Source organism: Pleurodeles waltl, chromosome 12 (genome assembly GCF_031143425.1).
Source record: "Pleurodeles waltl isolate 20211129_DDA chromosome 12, aPleWal1.hap1.20221129, whole genome shotgun sequence".
Classification (NCBI taxonomy): Eukaryota; Metazoa; Chordata; class Amphibia; order Caudata; family Salamandridae; genus Pleurodeles; species Pleurodeles waltl.
In genome coordinates, this window is record NC_090451.1 from 53,547,830 (window position 1) to 53,561,184 (window position 13,355).

At 40.2% G+C, this 13,355-nt stretch overlaps 1 protein-coding gene across 1 annotated transcript in view; it reads left to right on the plus strand.

Annotated features, from left to right (window-relative positions):
• Positions 1-883: 883 nt before the first annotated feature.
• The window catches only part of LOC138267749 (kelch-like ECH-associated protein 1A), a 60,292-nt gene continuing 47,820 nt past the window's right edge, over positions 884-13,355 (plus strand). Inside the window, exons 1-2 of the mRNA XM_069216939.1 lie at positions 884-1,491; positions 10,807-11,697. Of these exons, the coding sequence (XP_069073040.1) occupies positions 11,134-11,697 (564 nt within the window). The 5' untranslated portion in view covers positions 884-1,491; positions 10,807-11,133. The remainder of the gene's footprint in view (positions 1,492-10,806; positions 11,698-13,355) is intronic.

A 13,355-nucleotide genomic window follows, 5' to 3' on the forward strand; every position in this document is an offset into this window, starting at 1 on the left:
CAAAGACCACTTTTAGTTTGGTGCTGGGGACTATTTCTTGTCCAATCCGACCCTGATCGAAGATAGCATCAGACAACAGCTGTAACAAGAATTTGCAATGCACTAGGGTCTCGCATTTGTCGAAGTTATGGCTGTTCACAGTTGTAAACTCCCAACCGGTTTTTTCTTGCATAAAAAAAAAAAAAAAAAAAAAAAGGGACGCCGACGGTCTCGCTGCTACAGTTCACACTAATAAAAGTATCGGCAAAAGTGCAATTTACTGAGTAACAAGGTCGATAGTATACGAAGCGCTTGACTTCTGCCCAGCGAGATCACGCTGCGAAAACAGAGAAAAAGTAGTCCACAAACCCAGCAAGCCTCGCATGTTTTCTGTACTTGTTCGCTGCGCTCGAGGAGGGCTAACCACCGAAAAAGGCATGACGTATGTGTGCCTTCCACTAATCAAAAGAAGCGGATTCTAACAGGCAAGCCAACTTGCCAATGAAAGACACTGACGTGACGTAGACGGGGCTCTGAGTCCTTTTCTAATCCCTAAAGCGTCTCACTAGCAATACGCATGCACGAGCACATGTGACACAGGCTCGACCCTAAAACTACTATCCAGTGTTTTGTGGATCTTTAGGAAAGTACGAGTGTAAATAAAATAAAAAACCTATTTATGTTTCCTCCTACCTAAAACTTCTGTTCCTTGAATTCAAGTTAATGACGAAAATGAATTCTCTGTGGTTTAACTCTCCAAATCAGATACTAGGAAATATCGCCACGTAGGAGGCAATGGCTACCGTTTGGCAGCCGCGGGTGGCTATTCCCGCGTTGACACTTCTGTTTGTTTTCCTTTCGCACTCCGTTTGTTTACTTTTGTATCTGTTACATCGCGGCGTTTGGCTGGCAGCCGTTAACGCTGGCGCGGTACGCCTCTGTTGTCCTCCTGTCCCGTTCCTTGTCCGGTGTGGCCCTCCGCGTCCGAGGTCATTCCTGTAAACGCCGTTGCTGCTTCCTCGAACCGGGCCCAATTATGTCAAGAATGCGGCGGCCGCGCGCCACCCTGTGGGCGGGAAAGGCGTCAAACTGCCAAGTCACCATGACTGCACCGAGGCCTGCGTGACTGACAGACTCCTGGGCGCGTGCCCTCCTCCCCGACCCGGCTGCTGCTCGGCGGGTTCCCACGCGCCCACGCCACTCAGAATAGCGCAGCTCTCGCCCGCGCGGCACGCAGGGCTTCCCCCGCCGCGGCTCCGGTTGAGTTGTGGAAGTTTTCTTTAAACCTCCCGCCACCGTCTGACAGGGCTTCGGAGTGCGCAGAGGCCCGGCTGCCTCGCGCGCCCCCTCTCTGGGAACTGACTAACGCCCACCTCGCGCGCCACGAAAGATGAGTCTGCGGACCCCGACACGTCACGGAGAGAATAACGGTCTGCGGAGGGGTACACCCGCGCGTGTCAGGGCGGACGGAGCACGCGGTACGGCGCGAGCGGCGGAGGGATCTCGCAACAGGTATGAACGCAGACACCTGACGGGATCTCTTCCAGACGCTTCTCGGAGCTGTAGGTGCTCCTGTCTGAATAACGGCTAAGAGTCATTTCAATCAACATTCTTTATACCTGGAAATGTAATTAAGTGCACCATCTTTTATTTTAGTTCAGAAATTTATAATAATTGTTTTAATGAATGAAAGTGACACCTTTTATCACACTTTCAGTTTTGCTATGTCATTGTTGTTCTGACTGTGCAGAAACTGTGCCTAATGCAGTGTACGGGTATCCACCAGATGGGTCGAGCATTTAAGAGATAGGTAATGTTCCCGGAACTACAAACTTTGTATTTCACTTTAATCTAGTCTCATGACATACAATTGGAACCTAGAAGTCTAATTTAATTGTAAATTCATGGAATGTATTGGAGATTAATTTTGCCTGTGAACAAATCTGCACCCTCATGATTCTAGAGGCTACTTACTACCTGGCCAGATTTGGCTCTTTGTAATTTATTCTACTAAATTTAAACCAGCCCATATCTATATTGTGTCAGCCTGTCTTTATACTTTCCTCTGTGCTAATCGTCTGTTTTTCTTCCAGTCCGTCTTCTGTATTGTTCTACTGTTTGCCACCTGTTTACACCTCACTCTCTTTACACCACATTACCCTGCACCTCTATGCAATATGTTGTTTCCATATCCATGCAATCACATGTCCTGTTCCCTAGCCCTTTACTTGACCCCATGCTCTGCCAGCCTGTCCTACATCTCTTTTCTTTTACTAATAGCCTACTTCTTTCACTTATTCCTGCGCAGTACCAATGCACTTAATGCATTCCAAGCCGAATTCCTAACTATAATTCACCATTAACTGTAATGCTCCTTCTTTCTACTAACATAAAAATCATAATCACAGAACGTTTTTGTTAAATTCATATTTGCAACGTAGTACTTTTGAAAAGATTCGCTTGTATGTGGTTTGCATCAAATAGTAATTGTGATATTTGAGTATTTTTTAAACCTTTTAAAAAGATATTGAGCAGTAATTTCGACAGCATATGCTGAATTCTGGAATAAAAGGGTTCTGGTTTCCTCAAAAGTAATCTACATATTATAAGATTTAAAGCTGGGTGACAGTTGACAGGATGGTAAATGGAGAGGTCTGTTAAGAGTTCGCTTGAGTCAGGGCCGAGGTGTGTGATCGAAGGTGGCCGTTTTCCAGATCAATCATTAGGGCTGATTATGTTCTTCAGGAGTGAGACTGTGTCCTAACTAATCTGTGACAGAAGGACTTAATTGTTGAGTTATCAGTAGCAATGTGCGTGCCACGTGAAACCACGTAAACAATAGAATACTTCACAAAGAGAGACAAATACGTGAAAGGGCATAATTTAATCACATGCACACCAGCTTGTCTGCACGAAAAATGAAATATGGGACATCTGAAAAACATCAGAAATCTATACTTCAGACAATTAATAGCTTTTTTCTCGTAAAGTGTTTTGTTTGATCAGTATTTATCAACTGTTTCCTTTCTGATGGAAAACCCAAGTTCTTCTATTTCAGGTGTAAGCATTTCACCCCCTCCCAAATTGAAATCTTGTATATGCTCTTGTGCTTTTCCAGTTGTAAAAGTACATTTATATGTATCATAATGCATAAAAGATTAGGAATAGATGAACAACTCTTGGGTGGAGTTCATGAAAATGTCTGGGATGGATGCAGTATTAATTTTGTTTTGGTTATAGGACTGCCAGGTGTTTTAAAGAGGCTGGATTAACCTACAGTTTGAGATTCTGAAGTGGTCAGATGCTGACACTTCAACCAAATTACTTCAATTTACTCTATATTAATTTTGAGCACAGTTCTTTGCGTTAGCATTGATTTAGAAGTATTGTTGAGTACTCCCGCATGCTGTTGTTTTTTTCATGACTTACATTCCCCTTAAAAAAAATATTGGATAAATGGCAATCTTTACTTGTATGCATATGTTCTTAGGCGCACCAAAAAGAATACCTTAGTGTGCTTGATGTAATAAAATAGGCACAAAAGTTGACTCATGAAGTTGTGCCTCTGAAAACCACGATTCCTGTTAAATTCCTGTTGGCTTCTCTTGATGCACACTGTATGTGCCATTTTTGAATTGCACTTTGCATTTTGCTTGACTGGTTTGTAGCCAACAAAATGCACTTAACCGATTTGAGTACTCTTGGCCTTTTTCTCATTTTTCTCTGATCTCATGGTTTTATTCAGTGAGTGGAATTTTTGATTTGAGTGATTTTACAAAGGGATGGAAACACTGGTAAGTGATCTGGCTGTCCTTAATCCACATGTGCTGGATAACAAACAGCCCGCAAAAACCAGACGTCTTCTATGACCAAATCTTCTTACTGAGTTAATTAGTGGAGGTAGAGGAACATATTCCATTGATCAGATTAGGCCATCATGGGGTCTATTCTCCAATGAAATTCCTTTGTATCGAAACCCCTGAGAAGAACATCTCTTCTTTGAGGAGGGAAAATTTGGAAAAAGCTCATTGTTGAAAGGTTGAAAGAAAGTTCTATAAACCATCTTGAGCACAATAAAGGCCCAGATGATTGAACCTGACCTGCGCCCTTAAAAGCACTAGATTGAGGTCTCGTAAGGTCTCTGAGTGTTGTGGCTCCTTTATAAAAAAATAATACAGCTTTCAGCAAAAATAAATAGTTCACCACAGACTTAAATGTCCGTAAATTAGGAGCTCTACACTGCAGCAGAATCGACGTCTGATTACTCCCCAAATGCTAAAGAAACATACTGAGCAATGTATACAGGATATGATTCATATCTACAAGCACCCCCACAGTTTCAACACATTTACAAGAAGTTAAATTTATTCACGTATATCTATGAAGCATGTCTGCTTTTTGTAAACCTGCACCTTTGTGGCTTCTGCTGAATATGTGAGGGAATTAGAGGCAAATATATTTTTCTTTCCCTTTTTCATAAACATATATTTTCCATGAAAATCCTCCAAACCCTCCTCTCCTTTTGTTAAAATTGGGGAAATCGATGCGCTCTTTAATGCATGCTCCACTAAGGGGATTAGAATCATGTGGCTTCAGGCTTAGAATTGCAGACACGTGCATAGACAGCAAGAAAAATCTTTGACTCTCCAGAGTTTGAACTGTTAGTACCACAACAGATTGCATTTTTAGGACTGAATCTTTTCATTTTGCTATGAATGCCCACAACCGCCCAACCATCCCCCAATAACACTAGTGTATGCACAAATACAGAGGCATACTGAAATTTCCTCTGGAATAAATGATTTATCTATTATTATCTAAATAAATAGGGTTTGTGAACATACGTGCAGATTTTCAGGCTTTTCTCCATGAATAACAGGAGGCTTTGCAAATCTAGTTTACGTTTTTTGGGTGATTGTGGTGCTGCTGGGAGACCAGTTTCCAGCTACTTCCCTTTATCGACCATAAAACACAGCACTGTGCAGCTCAGCAGCAGTGTGTCATCTTAGATGTGGACCGTTCAACGCAATGATTCGGGTTGTGCTTCAGGGTACTACAGTGCCATCAATGTAAATATTCCTGTTTACCAATCTTTCAGTCTACCTCAAACTGAAGTTCGTAATCCTTCTATACAGATGGTTCAAGGCACGCTTGCTGTGCTAACTTCTAGAGTCATGTTGATTGGATATGTGCCAGGTTTCTCCTGTTTCCTTCGGCCTGAGTTTTGCTATGTAATTGTTGTTCTGACTGTGCAGAAACTGTGCCTAATGCAATGTACGGGTATCCACCAGATGGGTCGAGCATTTAAGAGATAGGTAATGTTCCCGGAACTACAAACTTTAGATTAAAGTGAAATACAGTCTCATGACATACAATTGGAACCTAGAAGTCTAATTTAATTGTAAATTCATGGAATGTATTGGAGATTAATTTTGCCTGTGAACAAATCTGCACCCTCATGATTCTAGAGCCTACTTGCTACCTGGCCAGATTTGGCTCTTTGTAATGTATTCTACTAAAGCCCATATCTATATTGTGTCAGCCTGTCTTTATACTTTCCTCTGTGCTAATCGTCTGTTTTTCTTCCAGTCCGTCTTCTGTATTGTTCTACTGTTTGCCACCTGTTTGTCTTCTTTCTACCCCTGTTTACACCTCACCCTCTTTATACCACATTACCCTGCACCTCTATGCAATATGTTGTTTCCATATCCATGAATGCAATCACATGTCCTGTTCCCTAGCCCTTTACTTGACCCCATGCTCTGCACTGCCAGCCTGTCCTACATCTCTTTTCTTTTACTAATAGCCTACTTCTTTCACTTATTCCTGCGCAGTACCAACTTGTCCTGCACTTAATGCATTCCAAGCCGAATTCCTAACTATAATTCACCATTAACTGTAATGCTCCTTCTTTCTACTAACATAAAAATCATAATCACAGGCTCATCATACTCAAACCTTCTAGTACCACTTACTTTTCTCTGACTGGAAAAGTTCATAGCCTATGACTCAAAGGCATCCGTTGCCTTACACATTTTCTCCCTCTCTCATCAATTCAGTGACTATTTTGAAAAGCTGTGACAGTTGTAATGTATGTGGTGTGCACACACTGACCACAATTGTCCCATGCTTTACTTATGGTGTATTGCAGTTTTCACCCAAATAGGCATACGCTCTGGTATTGGTAGTACCATAGTGCGTCAAGGTAAGAAGTTAGACAACAGATCAAAATTTGTGCCTCCACAGAAAGAATGTTGCCTTTACTGAGTGTCTAGTTGCTTTGCATGTAGGTGCAAGCATGACTCGTTGATGTTGCACCATTATGGTTGGCGGATGCACCTAGAGGTTGAGCTGAGAACATGCTAGACATATGTCACCATAGCCTAAATGAGGCATCTGCCTTCCAAATTATTATTACATCTTCTTCCTTCTTGCACCTTTTAGTATCACATCTACTCTAGTGGCCTGTTGCTGTTTTCCCCCAAATCTCCGCTCACCCGCCTAGTGTAGCTGCACTTTTGACATCTATTCTATTGCTTTTCTTACTTTCTGTCCACTGCTAATGTACCCTGTGGTTGTAGCATTTTTGGTCATTCAACTCATTCTCCCATTTTTTCCAACACATGTTCCCAAGAAGTGAGCATCTGTGCAGTTTCTTCCATTTCATCCAACCTCCCAGCCCATTTGTGTCACTGGTTGCACCATGCTTCTGTCAATTTACATTAGTTCAGTTGCTTCTGTTCTCTTCATCCTACAGCCTGCTGGTGTGTCTAGTGGCAGCAGTACTTCCACCATTAGCCATATTACTTTACCCAAAATTGACCAGACTGATGTTAAAACAAAAAGACTTTATTTGCGAAATTATTGAAACACTTATGACTCAACAGAATTTCGATGTACAAGTGACTATGGCAATAGTGGAATTTGAACTACCAACCTTCAGACTGGAGTCCAAGTCATTAACCAATTGTCCACTAGTGATGGTATAGTGATCAGTCTGGAAACAGAATTAGTGTGCTTTTAAACAATCCAGAACATCTGAAAAGTTTCGATTCTTAGAGATAATTGTAGTTATTACATTTTAGCGTAATCAGAAGTAAGCAGCCATATTTCTTTATATTAAGCAAATATGCACAACTGTCACTTGCGTCTTAGTGATTTGAATTTACAGGGTGATTGAAATGTGCTGAGTGCCAGAAATTTGTTGGTATGAGGGATTTAGACCACTGTAGTGTTTAAACAATTGTATGTTTTTGTTACTGGGGTGGTGGGGTGCAGATTAATCGCTTATCAGCGGAATAGCAGTGCTAGTTTCTGTGGAATGCTGGAATTCAGGGGGCTCAGACCTGATGTGTTTTCTTTGCTGGTACTCTAAATAATGGCAGGTATGTGTCTTTTAGGTGACACTGGTATGCAAGATGTAGAAGTGTGCTACAGGCTTTAAAGAGTATTTAAAGAAGAGCCTTACTCTGTACTAGGTGTAACTCAGCTGTGACTAATATCCGAAAAACACGTTTTTCTACAGATTCCTTCTGGAAAGTAAATCTATCATTAGGTAATAACAGTACATGGAAAATTGTATATTTTGAAAAGGTCAGGACACGCAACAAAAGTTATTTCAACACAGTTTTAAATTAGAGAGGACTAGACAATCAGTCTCTTCAGAATACGTATAATTGTCATGTTACTGTATGAAGTCTTAACAACTCAAGGAACAATTTTAAGATGTCTAAGTGATTGGACTGTTCCAAATCGTATGTATAATGTGAAAAAAAAGGAGCAATAGAAACACGAGAGACAATAAAATGCTGCTGAACAATAATCGATTTAAAATCAAGGGGTACAGAGTTGCTTTAAAGGAGGATTGGTTGCTAGAAGACCGTCCATATCAGTGGATGTTTTGACCCACGTATTCATAGATTATGAGCCCATCATCAGACAAAGTAATGTCTGACAATATTTGTGGTCTCACCTCGTTCAAAAGAAAATGTAATTCCAAAGATGTTACAGAGAAAGCAACTATGCAGTTATCAATGTTTTTGGGTGTCTGCAATTGGGCATGAGATCAAAAGAATTAAATGATTCCAGATTCTAGCTAAAGAGATGAGGCCACAATCTGAATTATAAGAAATGTCACCCATAAAGCAACTCGTCATTCGCTGATGTTGAGATAAAAAAAATGTCCATGAGACCAGGCAAATGGAACTTTTCTGGGCTCTAGCTCCATAGATGACCCACAAGTTAATAGATTAGGTGGCTCAGCTATTCCTTTCATAATTACACTGGATGCAGCAATGGACTCTCAGGGCAATTTTTGACTACCGCATCATCGGTAACAAGTTGTTTTAAGAGTGGCCTTTTTCAGTTCCAGAATTATTTATGGTAAAGATGCTACCATAACAGACCTCACGCAATCTTTGTCCTGATTAAATATCCCCATATTCAATATACAATGGGCTGACATGTCGATAGGTTTAAAATCAATCCAACAGCAGGTTCCCATGTTTTTATTGCTCATTATTGTTTTTTTTTCTTCACATTATGCACACAGTTTTGAGCACTGCACCAATACATCACCTAGGAGCCGATTTAGACTCTGGATTATGGAGTACAGTCAGGGTGGCAGAGAAATTACTTCCGCTACCCGGAGACACTACCGTTGACCAAATTTAGAGTTAACCGTCGGCTCAGCCATCATCACTGTACTGGCAGAAACTAATGTCATGGCAGTTCCCTTGAAGGTACGAAAACTTTGGTGACAGCTGCCATTGGTTATGAAGGTCATCAACCAAACTTTTAATATTGTTTGTTTTTGAAAAACAAACGCAGAAGTGAGAGTATGTTTTTGAAAAACAAATACGAATGACTCTCTGACATTGTGAATTTTCTCTCTGGGAGTGGGGTTTGTTATTTTTTTCATGTTCTTCAACACCAGGTTTTTCTTGATTGTGAGGGGCAGAAAAATAAGGACATCACACCATTCACAGTAAGGAGAGTGGGTGTTGTAATACTCTTCCTCAGACCGTCTCTATTATATCTAGGGCTCCGCTCACGTCTGCCTGTCTCTAAATGAGGCGGGTGGACTGAGACTTTAGCGGACAAAATAGTCTGTCACATTAGTGATAGAGTACTCTGTCAGCCAAACTCTAAGTCAGCATCGTAGTCACTTTGGCACCTTGAAATTGTTAGATGCAATGTTAAGACTGTGTTTCAAAACAAGTTCAATAATTGTCTTCTGATTGGATTGACTCTACAGTCCTCTCTTATTATTTGAAACTGTGTTGAACTTTACTTTTTTGAGAGCTGTTTACTGTCCTCAAACTCTCTTTACAAAGAATGTTTATAGTGCAATTATTCTTAAATGATAGAATTTTCACTTAGTAAATGACTAGTCTTTTTCTTGTACGTGATGTAAAGAGGCTATGCCATGGCAGCATGTTGGCAGTTTTTGTTGTGTTCTATAAACTAACCTCCAAAAGCGGGGGCTTGCTTTTGAAATACTATAAAAACATTGGCCCGGACGGGCGGACAATTTGTTTCCTCCCAGCACCTCAGGACTGTTATACAGTTTTACTTCCCTGGACTCTGTGTGCCAGAAGGTCAGCATCCGATAGTGTGCGCCTTCAGTGCATTGTCCTGGTGACTCTATAACACATGGGTCATAGGTTTCCGATTGTATAGCCAGACTTGGCTCCACCACTGGAAATCTAATGGTTATAGCTCCTAATAGAGATGAGAGTTCACACGTTTAGTGCAGTGCGAGCCCCGACAATTCATAATAGGGCTTCTGGCACACCAAAACATCAACCACCCCATTGAGTCATCCAGGCAAAGGTAAGCTGAGGTTTCACAAATAGTTGGCCTTTGTTGCTGTGTCTTTTTAGTAACTGAATTAACATGAAATTGTTAATTTCATGATTAAAATGTATGAACAGCGTGTAAAGGTAAATGAAATAAAAAGGATGAAATATAATTTGGAAAACACCAAAGCAGGACTGTGTGGCTGTTTCAAGGCATGGAGCACTTGTTTATTGAGGAGCTGATGTCCAAATTGTTTATGAAAACTGTTCTCAGTTGCTGCATTCTGTTGTCAATATAAATTGCAGACGTTCCACCAACCATTCTGGACAATATACTGACTGTTTCCAAGTCGAGTATAAATACTTTGAAACCTGCTTGCACGGGCATAATACAGTAAGATGTCTAACAATAACAAAATTAACATCTGAGGCCCACAGTAGAAATGTTTTGGGAAGCTAAAGGCGACAAACGACAAGTTTAGGCACTGATTTTTAAGTTTATTAATGTAATTCTTTTCCTGGTTTTAATTAGGCACTGAATAACTCCAAATGATTTTTCCGTAACCCCCACACCTTTTTCTTTATGACTTCCGTCTTTGAAGATACTTAGGTAAATTTAGTTAGAACAAGGTAAACATCATTCTTTTTCTTATTGACGTATTTCCATTTTTTGAGGATGTTTATTATAAAAACTGCTCCTATTTTTTATTTCAATGGAGCCAAATTCTGAGGTTACATACATATCTCTGTAAATCTTTAATGAAACACAAAAAATGCATAGTTGGTAATTGAAAGTATGACCTGGATGAAGACAATTAACTTGGGCTTTGCTATTTTTGTTTTTATATTTTTTCTCTCTGTCACTCGCAAGTGTGAGTGACTCACACCCAGATGGGAATAGAAGACTGTTGCATGCTAATGTAGAATGGATATTTTGATAAGTATTGAGAACATTCTTAATGATATTTTTCCATTTCAAATCTGATCATTGTAAAATATTTTTCTTTTCTATTTTGAAACTTGACAGTCCTTTGATGGGAGCTCCATAGAAGATGTTTATTCAGTGGAATTGACTAAGAAACGTGGAAATGGATATCAACAAATGGAAGAAAGATGATAAATGTATCTCATGAAGCAAGTAAAGAACCCTTTGACACTATCGAGGAACACTATCACGTGCCATGCATGTTCTGTGTTGAATTAAACCACATCCTCTGATGATGTTCAACTGTCGAGAGACATGCTCTGAAAATGTTGCTCCTCTAAGTAATAAGCTGTAGTGGAATTAACCTGAAACATTTACCAATGTAATTGTTTTGAAGTACCACAATCCATTTTATTTAAACTTTTGAAGATGAGCTGTCCAAAGAGAAAGAATGCCAATGAAAAGAAGTGCCGAGGTATAGCCGTACCTTCAATGAGGGGTCATGGCTACTTAGATTATACACTAGATGAACACCCCATCAAGGCTTTTGAGAGAATGGATGAATTGCGGAAAAACAGTGAACTTTGTGATGCACGTCTACGTGTTAACCACTGTGGCCATGAAGAGACCTTCCAAGTCCATAAACTTGTTCTTGCTTCCTGTAGTCCTTATTTCAAAGCTATGTTTACAAATAACTTTCGTGAGTGCCATGCTGAAGAGATCACCATTAAAGACGTGTCTCCAAGGGTGATGCAAAAACTTATAGAATTTGCCTACACGTCAAGGATAACTGTGGGCGAAAAGTGTGTTTTGCATGTGCTTCTCGCAGCTACGAGGTACCAGATGGATGATGTTACAAAGGCTTGTTGTGACTTTCTTGTTAAGCACCTGGACGCCAGCAATGTCATTGGAATTCTGAAGTTTGCAGAGCAGATTGGATGCATGGACTTGTTCAAGAAAGGAAAGGAATATGTCAACATGCATTTCAGTGAGGTAAATCTTTGTAATGCGAATTTCAAAACCTATTCCCCTTTAAAAATGCATTTTGGTTCATATTTTGTTAGGACAAAGTTACTAAGTTTATGTTCAACATGATGCTGCTTCACCTATTAAGGTACATGTGTTAAGTGGAAGGATCAACTCGAACTAATAGTAAATAGAAAAGATAAGCATTTTTGCTCTCCCTGAAAGGTGAACGGTTCTACTGCGTTCAAACTAAGACACACTTGTCCCTTCCCCATTCAGCGCAGTTGAGCTCAGTGCAGATCATGTAAATGAATGTTTAGGTGATAAAAAAGGAAGAGCAAGCTTATTATATGTTCTTGTTTTCATTTATTAAACACACATTGGTCAACTGACTATTGATGCATCCGAATATAAATCATCTTAACAAATAGGCAGTTAAAACAATATTTAATAACGTAGGTAAATTACCACCATCTACAATTGCATAAAACAAATAAAGATACAGCAACAAAGAAAATATATTGTAAGGACAAAAGGAATTTGACAACAGTTATCAAAAGTCGGTTTTAAGACTTATACAAGTATGTCAAGGAGCATGTTGAAGGCTTTGGCTTCGTCTCGGGAATGCTGAAGGTGGCTTGACTACATCCAATTAAAATAAGATCTGTCTTGGTCCCAGACAGAAAAGCAGATTCTTTGAACATACTTAGTCATGAGCCCAAACAAAAAAAATAGAGTCTTTCAACCAGTGCAGACATACATCAACTAGCGCTTCTTTGCCACATCTCTTAGTAATTTGAGTCTCTTTTGTGATCAGCAGGTGTCTTTTATCACTAACTATTATTTAAGTTTCCAGGTTATTAAATGTGGTTAAATGAGAGTTTTTTATAGCCTTTGTTTATTGATTTTTCAGTACAAAAACAACCAACCATCTCCTGCATTCAGGTGTCTGAGGTACCCTGTGCCCCTGCAATTCTTATAGGCCAGATAGGTCCCTTGAGAGACTGGGTGTCAGAGAAATGAGCTTGATGGACTGTGGGCTCGAGCCTGTCCTCGGTAGCAGAGACTATTTCATACTTTAGACAGGGAATAAGATGGGGATTTGAGCATAGATCGTTAACCGTAGTCTGTGGAGCTTCAAAAACCTGTGGCATTGCCCCTCATTAACTCAAAGTTAAACAACCGGAGGCTATTGATACCAGAGATTCTACTAAGCTCAGGGGTTTTTATTTACTTAAACCTCTGACAGGTCCTTTAATTCCAACCTCCTCCTCCTTCTTGCACATCTGTCCAGAATTGCTTGGATTGAGCTTGGTTGCAATGAAGTGTGTGCTTGCTGCTCCACCTTGTTCACTTGCTCCGGGACAGGGACTCAGAAAGGGGGATTTAATGAATTTTATGTGATTGGGTCCTAGAGGGTGTTATGGACAGTTTTTGTCTTTCAAAAGCCTATGATTGGCACGCAGTGATGGCTTTCATATAATTTAATTGCTTTGCTCATTCAACCTCTTCATTCTGCTGATTTGGTGCATCTCTATAATGCAGTTTTGAAAGTGAACTCTTGTGACAAAACGTATCCGTGCTGGGGCGACCCTCTGCATGGTATTTGGTTGGAGGTGAAACATGTCCTGCTCAAGTTAGTAAACTTTCACAAATGATGAGGTAGATTTTGAAGAACTAAAAAT